Source organism: Amphiura filiformis, chromosome 19 (assembly GCF_039555335.1).
Source record: "Amphiura filiformis chromosome 19, Afil_fr2py, whole genome shotgun sequence".
NCBI classification, from domain to species: domain Eukaryota; kingdom Metazoa; phylum Echinodermata; class Ophiuroidea; order Amphilepidida; family Amphiuridae; genus Amphiura; species Amphiura filiformis.
The window spans coordinates 40,212,625-40,231,837 of NC_092646.1; the positions used below are offsets into that span (position 1 = coordinate 40,212,625).

The 19,213-nt window shown below is 39.0% G+C and overlaps 1 protein-coding gene across 1 annotated transcript in view; it reads left to right on the top strand.

The window, feature by feature from the left end:
- The window catches only part of LOC140140587 (uncharacterized), a 51,803-nt gene that overhangs the window by 14,505 nt on the left and 18,085 nt on the right, over nt 1-19,213 (top strand). The window contains 2 exon segments of the mRNA XM_072162344.1: nt 10,874-12,295; nt 18,185-18,288. Coding sequence (XP_072018445.1) covers nt 10,874-12,295; nt 18,185-18,288 — 1,526 coding nt within the window.

Consider the following 19,213-nt stretch of genomic DNA (forward strand, 5'->3'; position numbering starts at 1 on the left):
CACTGGCATCTATGGCATCCACATTATCGGTCCCATGCTCTTCCTCCTCCTCAGTGCTATCTCCAGAATCACTCTCAGAGTCAGTCCAACCTTCCAGAAACTCTAATGTCTCAGACTGTGGACAATGATTCTCTCCATCCACACCTGGTTCATCCCCCGTCTCCTCTCGCCCTCTTATATCCCGCCAATCTACGCTTTCCACCTCCACTGCGCTCTATATAGCGCTCATATGTATTCCCCACTCTCGGTGGCAATTCCTCACTTCTCCCATCCGTATCATATTTCCCTACTCTCTCCTCCTCCTTACTCATACCCCCAAGTTTTGCTCCATTTTAACACAGATGTCTGACAGGGCCTCAATATAACCGTCTAGCTCCTCTATTTCCTCCTTCATAGTCTCACATGCCTCCTGATATTTACACGTCCTCCTCTCCACCACACGACTCCCACTCCCGCTCCCACTCTCTCCTCCTCCCTCTCCTACTCTCCCAGGGTGTCCATCCTCCAATGCTTCCTTCTGCTCCTCCGACCCCATCGTCACCTCCTTCTCCATTCCTTACTTCTCTCCCCGCCATGATAACTGCACCTTTAGGTCTGCTTGTAATGCTCAATCCCACTTCTGACACCAATTTGTGGCGGGACGGCCGATCATCATTACGTTTGGGTTTTGGAAAGAACCTTCTGTTAAATCATGCATGACTCAATTACAAGTCTCTAAATCCCTTTCTTCTTGTCTATTGATATTTTGAATAGTGTTTATCTTTCCCTAATAGATTATGATACTAAATGAACAATCAGCTTGGGCAGTTCGCACTAGGCCCTACATCTCATAGGACAATAACGCTAGTGCCCTGATCGATTCTTCCTGCATATCAATATGCTTCATTTACATTACATTACAGAGATCGGACACTAATCTAATCCCAACCATAACAAACCATATAAACAATGATCACCTATATTACAGGTGATATTACAGGTCTATATTACAGGATTAGATTAGTAAACTATGATATATTTGCAAGTATTATTTTGATTGAGCAGGAAAGATGTGATACTATTTTTTTTTTATAGTAGTCTAGTTGCCGGCATCAGGTATACATAGAATTTTTTTTTTATGATGATGACATGGACGTACTGATCATTATGTATGATGCAAACTCATAGGTGTTGTGCGTTTGGCAATTTGGGAGGGGTGGGGGTTCAAAATGCCCCCATAGGATTATAAAATCAAAATTTCAATTGCTCAAATACCACTTTCAAAGATATCAAATTATTTACATAAATAAACAAAATAAATAAATAAATAAATAAATAAATAAATAAATAAATAAATAAATAAATAAATAAATAAATAAATAAATAAACGTAAAATTCGAACACATTGTAGAGAAGCATTAAAATCATAAATATAACCATTTTTGACAGGAGGACTTGAACCAACGATATTGACATTAGCAGTCTGATGCTCTACCACTGAGCTATATGACAGCATCTAGTGATGAGGGTCGAGTTTTTAGCTTATACAGTGTTTGTCTGTGATAATGCCGCCTCGTGAAAGAATAAATTTAAAATCCCAATCCCAATAATAACCTATAAACATATAGCACACAAAAAGGTGTGTAAAGTGACTGTGTATATTCAAAATATATTTTAGATAAAATGCCGTACATGATCAAAACATAATTTTAATGAATTCATTCATTCCGATCCGCACAATGTAGTAGCAATGAATACGCTCAAATCAAGAGTGATTGTCAACTTCTCCCAGTGCCATGTCGTTAGATACTCTGCTTCTTGCCCCAATGATTATAAGTTCGAATCCATGTAAAATTCCTTTTTCTTATTTTATTTTCTTTCTTTTTCTTTAATTCTTTCTTTCTTTCTTCCTTTCATTTTTTTTCTTCCTCTCTTTCAAAAGAAAGAGTACAAAAGAATTACTTTGATCAATGCCAGTTAAGCAGGCGATTGGTATGCTTGAACTCCATGCATTTTGTATGTCTTCTGGAGCGTGTCTGGAGGATGATTTGAACTAATAACCTTCCGTGCAAACACCCCATTGTATAATGTTAAAATGTCTATATGAAATATTTTAAATTAATAAATCTTGATCGCTTGATGTCCTGTTCCATGTATCAATGTTTGTGTTTCCTTCAACATGTTTGATTTTGTTTTTATCTCCTATTATAGACATTCACAAGCCTAATAACTGCATATGCATATTTCGCACCCTCGGTCAATAAAGTCGTTCATATGAAGTTCACCATAGGATATTTTATTTGTATAATTTCCAACCTATTTAATTTTTGAATTTCTCCCTCCCCCACCGATCAATGTTGGAGCAAACATAGATCACATTAAAAAAATGCGGCGTTTGTTATACAACATTGAGTAAGGGTAGCGGGGAGAGTCATTCAACTATGGAAGCATCCCAGCAAATTATCACTTGATTGTAGTTATATATAGAACGCAAGGATGACGGTTGAAACTTAAATTCCTCATTTAAATCAATGTGACAGGTGGTTGACACGTTAATTAACATTTCTCATTCATTTGGATGAGAAAAATTTCAATTCTCATACTTTTGTCCAATTCTCATCGCTTTGAAAGAATTCTCATTTTAAATTTTCTACTAGTGAATGGCTTCTATAATACTACTCAGCTATATAACTCACCAAAATAGCCTCCTCCCCTCAATCATAAAATATATAACTCACCAAAATAGCCTCCTCTCTTACTCGTAAAATATAGCTCACCAAAATAACCTCTTCCCAAACACACAAAATATATAACTCACCAAGATAACCTCCTCCCAAATACCACAGTACTCCTCGGACTTATAGTTGATGTAACTCTAAGGCCTCGTATCCATTGGCTGTTCCCTTGTGGCGTGTGCCCTTGTTCCGTGTTTACTTTTTCCCATGTGACCTGCCACACAGATAACTGAACCTTTGTTTTGCTTAGTGGCCGCTACGGCCACTAAGCAAAACAAAGGTTCAGTTATCTGTGTGGCAGGTCACATGGGAAAAAGTAAACACGGAACAAGGGCACACGCCACAAGGGAACAGCCTATGGATACGAGGCCTTAGGAACACTACTCTATTTAGTTGATACTCCACTCAGGATTAACCCCGGGCTTCTCGCAGGGCCGGCGTTAATCCCTACTTCTCCATATTAGTTGATAATCCACTCAGGATTAACCCCGGGCTTCTCGCAGGGCCGGCGTTAATCCCTACTTCTCCATATTGGTTGATAATCCACTCAGGATTAACCCCGGGCTACTCACAGGGCCGGCGTTAATCCCTACTTCTCCATATTAGTTGATAATCCACTCAGGATTAACCCCGGGCTTCTCACAGGGCCGGCGTTAATCCCTACTTCTCCATATTGGTTGATAAATAATCCACTCAGGATTAACCCGGGCTTCTCGCAGGGCCGGCGTTAATCCCTACTTCTCATATTTTAACAGCGAATCTCAAAAACTTGCCTATCAAACGAATCCGATGAGCAAAAGAAAGATTTCCACGCGGCATCTGGAAGGCCCCGGCCGTCGTGCGCTCTGATTGGATGACGGAGATAATTGATTGAATACGTACGGTGCGCTAATTGGCTGACGGAGATAATTGATTGAACTGAATATGCGCAGCGCGGCGATAATTAATTGAACCGAATATGCGCAGAGCGATCATAGATACGGGTTTCATTTCTCCGTACCAGAAATCAAATTTAAAGGGACACTACGCGATTTGGGGGTAGGAAAATGAAAAGGCAATTACCCAAATATAATATTATGTGTAGGCTTGATTTACCAATACCGTTTCAAGTGCTTCATTCAATGTAGACGGAAATAATTTACATGCTAAGAAAGATTCATATTTTAGCTAAATGGTGGCAGATCAGACTATTGCAATAGGCCTATATTTACTGATTTATGAGCGATCGTCAAAAAATCCATTAAACAGGCAGTAATTCTTGAACAAAGCAAAATTTAATTTTGTCGGATTCAATGGTAGCTTCAGAAAGGTTTCACATACCATATATTAAAATTTCAAACAATTGGGATAAATGGAACATACTAAGGAAATTCATTTTTGACGTTGATGTTTTCCAAAAATCAGCCGACTTTGATGCGCACTTTACTTTGATTTCAAAATATTCATATCCAATTTCTGCACTCAGTGATAATAATTATGTTCTTAGGCCTTTGTTATGGGGCAAATTACTTGTAGGCATAAATATAGGCATTAAGGAATTTTAAAACATTTATATTGTTTTTGAGAGAAAAAAAAAAAAGAGATATAAATGGTATAGGCCTAAAGTAAACATCTCAAAAAAAGTAACTACCCCCTTAAATAATGACCATATTCAAAAAGTGAATATTGTATTACAAATCTGTAAAATGCGTTGAAGCAGAGTTTATTTCTGCACATTTTGATACGATAACCCAGAAAACAATAAAACACCGGTCAATTTAATGTAGTGAGGTCCAGATTTGAAAAATTGCACTTACATGCAATACCGTAAAACACTTAGATATTATTACACAGATTTCCTTCCATAATACCGGTACTTTCAAATCTTGGGTTGCATTGATTTAAATGAACGCTGTGACGTCACTATTTAGTCAATTGCTACAAATGAGAGGTCAAAATATGCAGCAATGAAACCTGCTTCCAACGCATTTTACAGATTTGTAACACAATCGCACGATTTTGAATAATGGTCATTATTTAAGGGGGGTTAGTTATTTTTTTGAGATGTTTAGTTTGTGACCGTTTCATAAAGTGTAGGCCTATCACTATCTTTTAGCAAATAAATATGTAATAAAATCTTTATTTACCCAACTCTTTTAATTTGAGGCCAATCATTTTTGTTTTGCCTTACCAAAAGAACAGCAATGTAATAATGTATAATTAAATTGTTCATGTTTTTGATTACTATGTCTAGAGAGTGTGAAACGAAAAGGGACGAACTCAAGTTTGGTCGAGCTGGCTGAAACCATATGCTGAAATTCTAAAAGTACCGCACAGTTGTTGCACAGAGCCGGCAGCAACAACAAAGCGATCGAGTTGGAAGTCGATTACAATAATTTACACGTATCTTGTTTACTGGAATCGAGGTTTGTGTTGTTATATTTACTGAATGATAGGCCTATCTCTAAAAGAATGATCTGGCAGTAGTCAGTTCAAATTGGCACATTTTCATAGTGTTAGGCTGGGGTGGGGGCGACCGACAGAACATACAGTCATTGACATTGTAAGCTTACCTAAAAAAAGCGCAGTGCAGTGTGATTTAGCCTTTTTAGGGGCTGTGGCGAGCCAAAGGGGGGGGGGAAGCAATTTGTGGCAAGCCGAGGGGGGGGGGGCAAGCAATTTTTGGCACACATTCATGGGGCGCCTTTTAAATAAAACGCTCTAAAAAGGCTTAGGAAAACAGTACGGTACTGAAACGCTTTAGGGGAAAGTGGGGTAATCCCGGGCACCTTTTGTTAAGGGGGTACTACACCCCTGCCAAATTTTATGCCTATTTTTGCATTTTTCTCAAAAATTATAGCGAATTGGTGACAAGTAAAATATGTATAGTTATAGGGGCAAGGGCTATAACTACTGCATTGGAAATTTTATTTTAGCACAGACAACAGTTGTGGAGTTACAGTCAAAAATGAAGGAAAACCAATATTTGATCAATAAATCAATAACTACTTGCCCTGAGTTGCTGAATTTTCAGTGCAGTAGTTGTACATGTAGTCCTTGCCCCTATGATATACATATCTTACTTGTCACCAATGCCCTATAATTTTTGAGAAAAATGCAAAAATAGGCACAAAATTGGCCAGGGGTGTAGTACCCCCTTAAGGCTACACAGGTACAAGATTGAATAAAGTTCATCAGTGAAAATCATATCAATGCAAAGTAGGAGTAATGTTCTAACTAGTAACCAGTTTTTAATAACTCAACATCTATAGTTAATAAGTCATAATAGGGGAGGGCGAGTTAGCGCAGCGGTAGTTCCCTCGCTTTGCACCACTGAGGTCCCGGGTTCAAGCCCGGCGCGCCCAAGGACTCATGTGCACTTGGTTTATCCCGATTCCATGCTCGCTCTCGCAGGTTTTCTCCGGGATCTCCGGTTTCCTCCTGTATCGCAAAAATCGGTGATTAGTTGTTTGGTTATCAAATAACTTCCTTCACCCAATGGAATTTGGGGAGCTGCACAGATAGGCCTAATTGGTGGATGTTACAATCTAAATGCGGATAGGTGTGCGCCGCTCGCAGCAACCTAGTTGATGCGATCTGATTGTGATGATTCACCATTGCAGCGAAATTACAGCGCTTTGAGTCCTCTAAGATCTGGAGAAAGGCGCTTTATAAATCCAAAATTTATTATTTATTATTATAATTAAAAAACAAAATGGAAAAAAATGATGGGGTAATGCCGGACACGGGGTAATCCGGACACATGATTGTTGCTAAGAGGGAAAGTGGAGTAGGATGATAATCCCCTGAATGTATTAGGTACTTCTGTTACCTCAAGCATACAACTATGGGAACTGTTGTTGTTGTCTATAATTTCGAAATAACAAGTGTCCGACATTACCCCATCTGTATAGAGACGCATGTGTGTCCGGGATTACCCCTCGCGGTCTCGATTTATTTTTTCAGTGCTTGTTCTACTAATCCATTTTTAAGATACCAGAATTCATACATCCAGCTAACAATCAAGTATCAAACATAATTTTCATCCATAGTTAATCTGTGTCCCTTGTCGCATATAAACTGTCAGCCAGCTAATAAATCACTTTTCAGATAAAAAGTCAAAAATTAAAATTTCTGTTTTTTCGTAATTTTCACAAAGGAAGACGAGACCCAAAGCGCTGGTAGTTGTAAACGTGAGGTACACCTTGAGGTAGCTAATACCCTAAGGTAGTATAATAGTGCCACCTTCTCCATTTAGCTGCAATTGACGTGTCCGGGATTCCCCACAGTCCGGCATTACCCCACTTTCCCCTAAATATGGAAATTTTCCTGCTTGTTGCGCTCGCAACATGTATATAGACCATTTAAGGTTTATAAATTGGTATCCCTAAAATTTGGCATGCGCAAAGGCCGGGGCAAGCGATTTTACGAGCCATTTGGAAATTTTACCCCGGGGCTCATAATTATTGCACAGCCCCTTTATAGTACGTGACGCTACACACAGGCACAACGCCCAGACGTGGATCCACAAGCCTCACCAAATCAATCACCAAATTGTGAAAGACACAATCTGATAAACAGACTCGACATCCCCCCACTTTACCCCATCAAAATGCAGATTTTGGTATGTGAAAGCTCATTATTTTTCTCTTTAACATATTGAAATTAGGCGTTCCAAATCGGTACCATATATTATATTGGCCAAAAATTGTTTCCCAACCTTTCGACTGTCCAACAATTTCTTGCACCTCCCCATTTTACCCTCATTACAAAGACCCTTATGAACACATGCAGACTACATGGTGAGCAAAATGAAATATGTACCAAAAATCACTTACCTTGTGTAGCATTGTAAGGTACCGGTACATGTAATGATGACAGTAATAATCTATTTCAGTATGTTTTTAGTAGCAGCAATTGGGTCAATCTATAGGAAAATATTATATAAAACCTGTGTGGTATCCAAACCGTTTTCTTTTCAGAGCGGGTTGAAATGAGAAATCCTGTCTTGTCAGGAGCAGGGGAGGCGCCAGGGTATTTTGATAGGGGAGGATGATATAATTTCAAAATGTTTGCGCAAGCAGGGGGTTGTCTGAGAATTTGAAAAAAATTTCAAAATGAAAGTACACAATTTAATGAAGCCATTTAAATGAAGGCTAGATATAAATCCAAAATTTTTGACTGTAACTCTACAACTGTTGTCTGTGGACTGTGCTAAATAAAATTTCCAGTGCAGTAGTTGCAGTCCCTGCCCCTATAATATACATATCTGACTTGTCACCAATGCGCGATAATTTTTTGAGAAAAATGCAAAAATATAGGCACAAAATTGGGCAGGGCTGTAGTACCCCTTAAATAATTAAGTATAATTATTTGAGTGTATTTGTAAAGTCCAGGTTTATTAATATGTGAAGCTTAAGGGTGAACTATACCCTGATTTTCATCAGTACCCCTCTTCTTTTTTTTTCTTGCAAATTTATGAAGTACATAAATATGTTCACCACCTCTTGTCCTGAACTTATAAAATATATCTACATACAAAGTGCTTTTAAAGCATTTTAGTAAGTCATTTTAGCCCTCTATATTTTTTGTTTACTGTATCCTAGTAACTCATGAGTCATGATGTGTGTTTCATAACAAACCATAATTTATTCTATTCAACATGTTCAAGTAGAGTACATGAATAGAATACATTAAATCCTTTGTTATACTCTCTATAGAAAATCTAGTGGTGCATGCAAAATATAACACTGAATAAATTAAATAAGCACTTATACAATGGATGCATAGTCATTAGTCAATTTAATACTATACATGTAATGTGTTGTAAGGAGAAGAAAAGGCTATTAGGTCACCGTATGTCAGGTTATAGTTCAATTGGTTCAGGTCAAATTTAAGCATCAATTTTGAATACACATGTGAGAGTCTGTGATATCATAATGAGGCAAAATTTTGATATTCTGTCTTTAACTGGATATCCAGAAGTGCAAGGTGGATATACTAATATACCTTGGGATGTAAATGGTGAGTACAATTTAGAATGCCTAGTTGAGATGGATTTCACAAATAAATATCACAAAAGTTAAGCTTACGGAAAATTACCCAATATGGTGGTATAGGTGACAAGAAATACAATTTTTTTCAACATTGCTGTAGTATGGTTGTGGTAGCCTGTTACCTATGGCTTAATTAAGTTTCAGTGAAATAATGTCAAGTTAAAAATACAAAATATAGCTCAACATTGAAGATAGAAGCATTTTAACCAGTTCCTTTTTGATAGTTGTGGAGCACCAAGTTCATGAAGTCATAAAAGAAATCAGGAACCACTTATTCCCATTGTACATATCAACTTTATTTCCTAATGTGTTAGCAATACATATCAAAAATTTTAACGCAATCCGTCGATAGTAAGCTTTCCAAAATGAAGTGAATTTAAATCATCAGTGATGTACCACCTTTTGGCTTCTACCTTTAAAAGCATGTAAGCTACATTGATACCGATGCCACAAATAAATCGAGAAGATTTGCCGCTTCATTTTGAAAACCACTTTGTCCATTTTTTTTTTTTTTTTTTTTTTTCTTCACAAAATGCAAAAAAAAATCAATGGGTGTAGTACCCCTTAAGTCAAAACGTGGTGTACGGTTTTTTTTTTTTTTGCATTGTATAATGATCATGATGATATGCCTTATATTAATTACATAATAAATAGGCACAATAAAAATGATATGAATAGGGGTGTCTGGAATTTGGAAAATATTTTAAAATGAAAACCGTTATTAGGGGCTTAGGTGAGGGGTGGTCGCCCCCCAATCACCGAAAGCCAAAACGGTTCACTTTGCGAGCGTAGCGAGGAAAAAAAACAGGTTCTTTATGCTTTCTTGGTCAAAAAAGTTCAAAATTTTAGGGAAATAAACAGGCCCACTTTTTCAAAATCAACCCCCATAAATCCTGGCTATGCCCCTGGCCGTATTAAATGAAGCCTATTGCTGATTATTGGTACGGTACATGATTTTGACACTATTTCTGAGAAAGGTAGTATAATATAAATTATACAAACAATGTGATAAAAGTACAAATTAATTGTGTGTTACAGATATCAGACTGAAAGTAAACTTTATAATGATTAGATAGCTCTGGCATGACACAGACTTGTGTGTGTTGCCGTGCCAGGACAGTGGCGTAGCCATGCAGATTTGTCCAAAGTAGTTGGGAGAAAAGGCATGAGAGGCCAGGTGACTTTCATGGGGGAAAATGTGCCGAAAATACAAAAACAAACAACTTTAAAACCACATCGGTCAGCATTCCACAGGGACGGGGGGAGATGTCTGAAGGGGGGGTCTTTCCTTCGCCTAACCATGGCAATGGCTCATTTTCTTCTTCTTACTTCCCTCCTCTCTTTCTTTTTCCTTCCTTTGCCTCTTTTTTGCAAATCATAGGGGGGGCTGTGGTGCCGCCGCTGGTCAGGAGGAACATTACATCAGAATTTCATACACCAAGGTGGCAATATTCATTATGTAACGTGTCACGGCAAATGAGCCTGAAATTCCTCCCCGGTCAAAATTGTTTTATTTCGTGTTTAGAAAATATACATAATAAGCTTTAAAATGGTATATTATTTGACATCAAACGATATCCAGTAGCGGGGTTCTGGTTTGTTGAACTTTGCTCCTTCAACAAAATGGTAGAGGTTTTTTTCGTTTCTACGTGTGTCTCTTTTTCCACATTGCTGGCAATAAATATCAAACAGTCATAATTGGCAGTCATATCAAATCATCCCCAAGTCAACGAGGTTCAAGAAAGTTCTCTCATTGTTAATTGTTGGTTATACATACCTATACAGCTACAATGCCTGGTAACCCACCACTTGAACAGGATTTAGCCAAAGCAAACAAAGACCAGAGCTATTAAAAATTCTATTGCCATCTAAGTTAGAAGCTAATTATCCTCTTCAACAATAGGATTATTGATTGGTGTTTGACTATCAAAATGAGATAGATGTCGCGCCAGCTAGAGATGCCGATGAATACGACCTGCAGTCACAGTTTACACTGTAACTCAGAATACAATTTAGGGAATTTACGGCTCATTCGTGCTGTACTTTCACATATTACTTTTTATTTTAATTTTATTGCAATAGGAACTCAAAACTCATATGTTTCACAATTTTCCATTATTACAGACAATGGCAAAAGAGTTGAAAGACGTCCACGAGAGTGGGACTACCTTATGCCCCACGTATGTCAATACTGTGGAAGGAGATTCTACAACGATGTGTTTAGATATTTGTTCCATATAAGGCATCATGAAATGCGGATTCGCCCTTATTGGTATGACTACAAGAGCACAGTGGTGTATGTACCTATTCCCAAGATACAGAAGGCAAAACGAAGCGTACTTCGTAGAAAAATGTTGCTACAAAGAAAGAAGGAGGCAAGGCAGAGAAACGAAGACAGAGCAGCAATGATGTGTAGGTATGAACAATCCACTCAGGTCAACAGGAAATGCCAAGATGGAAAGAAAACCTCAACAGACACAAAAGAGAATTCTAAGCTGAAGAACTTTGATGACACACAATTAAAGAATCAAATCAGTGGGAAGGGTCATGTGTCATATGACTTCCAGAGTGAACCCGTTTCCATTTTACAATCCACACAGGTCAAGAGGAAATGCCAAAATGGAAAGAAACCCTCTACAATAACAAAAGGAAGTGCCGACATTTCTAAGCTAAAGAAACAGAGTGACACACAAAAGGATTGGATCAGTGGAAAGGATCATGTGTCATGTTCCCTACAGAGTAAACCTGTCTCTATATCCAGTCGTAAGAAAGTTGTAGCCTCTTTCAAATGTAAATTTTGTAACAAAGTCTTCTCTCGCTCAAGTAAGTTAGTACATGAACGTGTTCACACCAAAGAGAAGCCTTTTAAATGTAAAATTTGTAATAAAGGCTTCAGTCAGGCAGGTAATTTAACAATACACAAACGTGTTCACACTCAAGTGAAGCCTTATAAATGTACATTTTGTAACAAAGGATTTACAGAGAAAGGTAACTTGAAATGCCACGAACGTATTCACACTGGAGAGAAACCTTACAAATGTAAAGTTTGCGGCACAGGATTTTCATTGTCACATCACTTGAAGGACCACGAACTTACTCATACTAAAGAGAAGCCTTTTAAATGTACATTTTGTAACACAGGATTCACTCAAGGAAGTAGTTTGAAAAAACACATTAGGCATATTCACAATACAGAGAAGCCTTTTAAATGTTCATTTTGTAACAGAGACTTCAGGGACTCATGTGACTTGAAGAAACATGAACGTATACATACTAAAGAGAAGCCTTTCAAATGTCCATTTTGTAACAAAGGCTTTACACAGTCAAGTAACTTGAAGACACATGAACGTATTCATACTGGAGAGAAGCCTTTCAAATGTAGCTTTTGTGGCAAAGGCTTTTCATTGTCACATAACTTGAAAGCACATGAACGTATTCATAGTAAAGAGAAGCCTTTCAAATGTACATTTTGTAACAAGGGTTTCACACGGTCAAGTAACTTGAAAGCACATGAACGTATTCACACGAAAGAGAAGCCTTTCAAATGTTAATTTTGTAACAAGGACTTCACACAGTAAAGTAACTTCAAGACAATTTACGTTTTTATTCAAAGTAGCTCCTTTAAGGATACGATACACGATTTGCCGACAAGTTACTCATTTCGGAATGCGATCATGAATTTTGAAAAGTTTCCACAGGCTTCAATGGGACTCGAACCAACGATCCCACGCGTGGAATGATGCATTTTGTAAAGATAGATTGGCAGTTTTATGCATAAATAGCACTTATGTTTGGAAAAGGCCTCAAACAAATAATAAAGACACTGATACGATGATGAAATTGCATAAGTTGGGGAATATCTGCATCGCAATGTTTTGTTTTGATTTTAGGAATTTGACCTTAAAATTTACGACGTTAAGACATCATTCGAAATCAACAAAAGATATTTCAGCAGTATATGGCCACATTCTTTATCTAGAGTGTTTTGAACATGTTTGTGAAATAGCTTCAATAATGGTTCGCTGCATAATGGTCAAAACAGCCTTGACCTAAAAAAGGACAAGAGGTACCATATTTACGGATTCAGGCTAAATTCAAAATTGGTATAAAACGTTTGGTTTTTGTCATTAAAAGAAATTGTGTCTGGCATGAATTACACTTCAATTTTTATTCCTGGGGCTCTTTGATTTCTTCAAATATTTTTATAATGATAGAGTGAATCCTGGCCCTCTATAATTACGCACAAAAGATCGCCTCCCCTTAAATGTGAATTTTGAAACATTGAAGGCTTCACTAAACAAGTTTCACTAAACTTGAGAGCAGGCCTCAAAATTACTTTGCTATACTTTGTTCAATTTTACCTACAAGTGGCAAGCATTATAATAATAATAATAATAATAATACCAGCACTTATATAGCACTATTACAAATTCAAGGAATATGAACATAGCACTTTACACAAAAAGAAAAGAGGAAACCAACAACAAAAAATCTTATGAGGTGAACAAATGAGTCTTAAGATGGCTCTTGAAACTGCTGACAGTGGGACATGACCGTATGGATGATGGCAAGTTGTTCCAAAGTTTGGGACCAGCAATGCTGAAAGCCCCACCACCAACCACCCGGTGATTCCGAGGGATGACAAGACGTGTGGTGTCTGCAGCAGATCGTAGACCTGGTCTACCTGATTCATATATGGTAATGCAGTCTGTGAGGTATGAAGGAGCCTGATCATTAAGTGACTTGAAAATGTACAAAAGTGTCTTGAAGGCGATTCTATCTTTAACTGGGAGCCAATGAAGACTAGCAAGAAGAGGAGTTGTAGAATGGCGGCGAGCAACTTGGAAGATTATGCGAGCAGCCCTGTTCTGCAATCTCTGAAGGCGGGTGATGTTGCTAGAGTTGCATCCAATTAAGAGTGAGTTGGCATAGTCTAATCTGGACAGAACAAGGGCTCGCATGGCATTGTATGCGCACATCGGTAAAGTCCTAACTTACCCTCTAAGACTCGCTTCACATAAGCATGCATCAGTCACTGCTGCGCCCAACTATAAGCACAAGATTCTATATGTCAATTCATGATTGTATGAGTCTTGGGGGCTGTGCAATAATTATGAGCCCTGGGGAGGGTAAAATTGGGGGGTGAGCAAGAAATTTTTGGCGAGCCAAAAGGGGGAGGGGGAAAGCAATTTTGGCCAGCCGAGAGGGGGGGACAAAGCGATTTTTGGCACACATTCATGGGGCGTCTTTTAAATAAAACGCTCTAAAAGGCTTAGGAAACAGTGCGGAAACGCTTTAATATGCAAATTTTCCTGCTCGCTGCGCTCGCAACATATATCAAGACCATTTTAAGGTTTGAAAATTGGGATCCCAAAAATTTGGCATGTTAAGGGGGGGCAAAGATCAATTGGCGGGCCGAGAGGGGGGGCAAGCGATTTTTGGCAGGCCGAGAGGGGGGGCAAGCCATTTTGGCAGGCTGTTCGAAAATCCTGCTTCGGGGAGGAATAATTATTGCACAGCCCTTACCCTTTACTGGTTGAACAATTTAGGCAGATTACAGCCACGACACTGCTTTAGAAATGATGTAATATGCAGTCTGTCTTGAGTTGCCATATCACCGCATCAGGCCTTTTTGTTTTGAGGAAAGCTGCAGCTTTCACTCGGCCACAGCTCGCCTTATAATTAAAGACAGAGATAAAAACAATTTATCGCGTCTGATGTCACTGTCAATTACGATCCTTGATTGGTTTACACCGGTTAATCAGCGCGTAAAAGGAAGACCGATCTATCTGGTGCTGATCGGAGAAAAGGAATAGCAGCAAATGGCGAAAAATTACATACTTTTACAAGGCAAAAAGCAGTTTTTCTTGGCATTCTTCTTCTTCTTCAGGATACTTTTCAACGTCCCGTGAATGGAACCAGACGAAAAGGGTGTGAGTGCGCAAGTAGGCGCTTTAGTCTCTGGTTTGAGTGTCTTCTTCGTTGAAGAAGACTGTAATGTTTTCTTTGAAGTGCTTGTTGTCTTCGATGGTCTGGATGGTGGATGGCAGATTATTCCAGTCCTTTATTGTGCGGGGCACAGTGACATCGCCCCGATATCTTCATAGAAGAAATCGCCATGGTAGGTTAAATCCACAGCCACCCATGACCATTTTATTCGGACCTTATGAGATGCATATTATTAGCGAAGTGACCTGACTAAGGCTACTGACATAGACGGGGTAATTGATTTCTCGCTCTGTGAGCAAGCTTGTATACGACATTGCGGTCAATGGTTATACTCTCTCCACTTGAGTGAGTGCCGCTATAGCCTGCTGTGCGCTGTAGTCCATACAAGACCAACGCAATATAAAATTGAGAGTCTTGGTCAAATTTTGACTTCAAAGCGCACGGCCAATTTTCAAAGCGCACGCTAACGACTATAATATCTGTTCAACACGTATTTTCAAGTGTATGAGACCACATCTGGTTTCTTGAGAAAAATTCATTTACGGGAGATATTCATCATTTTCTAACTCAGTATCCGAAGATTTTCGTCTGATATCAAAATCGTGCATAGCAATTCACGTGTATCGATCCCGTGTATTCATCTTAATGTCACTGCTGCACCAAATAATTATTAGCCAGGCGATGTCGGTGTGCGGGGCACAAATGAGTTTTTGAAAGCTTCTGTTCAAGCTGATATTTGAATGTATGAGCTGCTGGACGATCTCCTAGTCTGGCGATTAGCTGGGCGCAGGTAGTCTGACACCGGAAGGGCCAGGTGACCCCCCAAGGCTTTGTGAAGTGTATTGACCCGCGAAATCTTTCTTCTGGTCGATAGCATTTCCCAGTTGAGTTCCCGTATGAGTCCTGAAGCACTAGTAGCTCTGTCATAATCACCCGTCACCATGCGAGCAGCCCTTCTATGTATTTTGCCTATCTCATGTATGTGTTCTTTGGTGTATGGGTCCCATACGCTTGAGCAATACTCAACCGTCGGTCTAACCAGTGTGAGATAAGCGACTGCTTTTGTATTTTTGGTGCATGAGTGAAGATTTCTCTTGATGAAACCGATGATTTTATTGCGGATGAGGTGATTTTAGCTATACATGTGTAAGTTCCTTTTAAGGTCGTTTGAGATTTCAAAGCCGAGGTACGAATGAGATGATGTTTCTTGCAGGATTGTACCCTCTAGACTATAACTGGAGACAATGGGTGTTTTTGAATTAGAAACTCTGAGGACAAAGCATTTCTGCGGGTTGAATCGCATTTGCTATTTCCTTTCCCATTCAGATAATTTGTTTAAGTCGTCCTGTAGTCTGGTGGCGTCCTTGGTCGATGTTATATTGGAGTACAAAACACAGTCGTCCGCAAATAAACGCACAGTCGAAATGATATTGTCTGGTAGGTCGTTGATGTAAACTAAAATAAAAGTGGTCCGAGCACTGTACCCTGTGGAACTCCTGATTGAACCTTAACCCATTGTGAATGTTCTCCCCCACTACGACTCGTTGCTGTCTGTTCTGAAGAAAAGTTGAGATCTATCTATTTGTGTTACCGGTTATACCATGATGCTGTAATTTAAGTAGAAGACGATGGTGGGGTACAGTGTCGAACGCCTTCACAAAGTCCATTATTATCATGTCCGTCTGTATGCGTTCGTCGAAAGAAAAGAAAAGGTCATGCATAGTTTGTATAAGTTGGGAGTCACAGGAATGGCCTCGTCTGAATCCATGTTGAAATTTATTGAGTATGTTGTAGGTGTCCAAGTGTTTCATTATCTGTGAGTGAAGTACATGTTCTAAAACTTTACAGCACACTGATGTGAGGGAGACTGGTCTATAGTTCTCCGCTCGGGTTCTATCACCGTTTTTATAAATCGGGGAGATGTTGGCATTACGCCAATCTAAAGGAAGTTCACCTGTATCTAGTGATGCTTGGAAAATCTTAGAGAGTATTGGCGCCAGTTCATGAGCTGCTTCTTTAAGAATTCTGGGGGATATGCCATCAACCCCTGCGGCTTTGTTCGGATTTAAGTCTTTCAGAAGCTTCTCAATCCCTGGCGTGTGGATAGTGATGTTTTCAATAGGTGGTGTTGTATTTTGAGCAATATTAGGTGTAGAATGAATGTCCTCCTGTGTGAATACTGAGCAAAATTGGTTATTCAGGATGTCAGCCTTCTGTTTGTTGTCTGACACTAGAGCACCATGGTCTTTTAGTGCTGAAATACCAGTGGAGTCCTTAGAGATGTTTTTAATAAAGGACCAGAATTGCTTTTTGGAATCCAGACAAACGTCTCTCACATATTTTCTATATGAGAATTTGGTCACTTTGTGTGTGTCCTTTCTTATTGATGTGAAATTGTCCCAGTCAGAGCTATTACCACTTTTACGGGCCTTGTTATAGGCTCTTTGTTTACGCCTTTGCATACGTTTTATTGTGGGACTTATCCAAGGAGACTTATTTTGCTTGCTCATGATCTTGGATGGTATGTATTTATCCATTGTAGTATTCAGATGTGATTTGAATTCTGACCACATCTCTTCTACAGAGACATACCACTTGTGTGAGACTTATTGCAAAACTCATTGCTAAACCTGTTGAGCTCGTCTTTAATACCAGGCATATCGGCTTTATTATATAAATAGGCTTTATGCGGTTTCTGTTTGTTACGTTTGGGAGAGGTATTGATGATCAACATAGCGATCCCATCGTGATCACTCATTCCGGGAATCACAATGGACTTTTCAACGAGCGTAGCATTGGTGGTGAAGAACAGATCCAAAATGTTGTTTTTACGGGTGGGTTCCGTCACCATTTGTTCAAGATTGAAGTCATTTGCAAGATCTATCATCTGGTGACAGATGTTTTTGACTGGGGAACCTTGACGCACAGATTGAGAATTCCACTGTATATCACCCAAGTTGAAGCCCCCCCCAACCAAATATGATCATTTCTCGATCTTCTGATTTTTGCCAAGGAATCATACAACAAATTAAGATAATTGAGATCCTTTTTATCAGGTGTTCTATAAAATGATCCTATTATCAAGTTCTTACATCCAACAAGTTTTCTCTGAGTCCAAACTACCTCGCAAGCAGTATCAAGATCGATCCTATGAGCACCGATTAGGTCATTTTAAGAACAATAATGACTCCTCCATAGGAATCTTCCTGTCCTTTCTGAAAGCTGTGTAACCTGCAGGGATGAGTTCCTCGCTTTTCACAGAGGGGTTGATCCATGTCTCACTACCGATGACAATATCGGGTTTATGACTGTCCAAACAAGCAGCAAAATCTGCCACTTTGTTTTGTAACTGCCAAAATTAATAACCAACACTTTCAAAGGTCTTTTAACCTTTGATCGTGTCCCGGGATCGTGTTGATTGGGGTTTCCTGTTTTGGTTTATGGGTAGTTGCTGTTTATCACCCTGTTTTTGAGGTTGTTTGGGAGACGACGATGCCATTGGTGGACTTAACGGTGCACCATCACTACTTAGGTTTTCCAACCGAGAAAAACTATTAGACATGTTCATTGACCACTGTGAGAAGAGGGAGGTACTGTAATTGGGCATACCACAACTGCAGCATATCCAGGAGACATTTGAATCACCAAGAGCCTCATACATGACGGTTCATGCTCATACATTGTGTGTGGAACCAACCGTCACATTCATCGCACTGGACAGCTCTTTGGTCCAAGTGCAGGGGTCTTGGCAGATGATGCATGGAAATTTAGAGCAACTTGCATCACGATCATCTTTGGAAACAGGCCCAGGCCCCGGGTTCGGTTCAGTGTCTCCGGATTGCATCAGTATCAATAAGCATAAATACACTACAACATTCTTACCACAATTCATTTTGTTACGTTTACGATACAGAATAATTGGTATTGGTAGGTATTTGTATTTGAAGGATGTAATCATATTTGGTGTGAGGCCAATTCCAGTTAGGTAATCAAACAAGCATGACAACTGATAACCTGTGTCATTTAACACTCTTATAGTGTTTGACTCATTCAGATTATTATAGTATCATTGTACCATTTTGGTGTAATTGTTTGAATTCTCCAGTATGCATACTCTCATGATGCAGTCATGTCTACAGTAGAATTCATCTCGACCTTTGCAGGACTTAACCCCATTAAAAGCTATTAAACCAAGATAACACTCATTGAAACAGCTCAACTGATTAAATCGGATCTTCTCTGGCTGTGCACATGTGACTGTTTTCATGTGCGATATCGCAATAAAGTTTGTATTATAGCTTCAGTTGGGTAACCGATTATAAAGGAAACGAAAGGAAACAATGGTATGTGTAGCTTTGTTCACGAAATGAGACAATGGCGTGCTTTTTGTAAACCAGCATTCTTGAAAATGAGCAACATAATGATTGTTGACTTAACACGGTTTGGAAATAATTTCTTCATATTTTTGTTGTTTTCTGTCGTTTACATATCCTTCCTAAAACACAAAAGTACGAC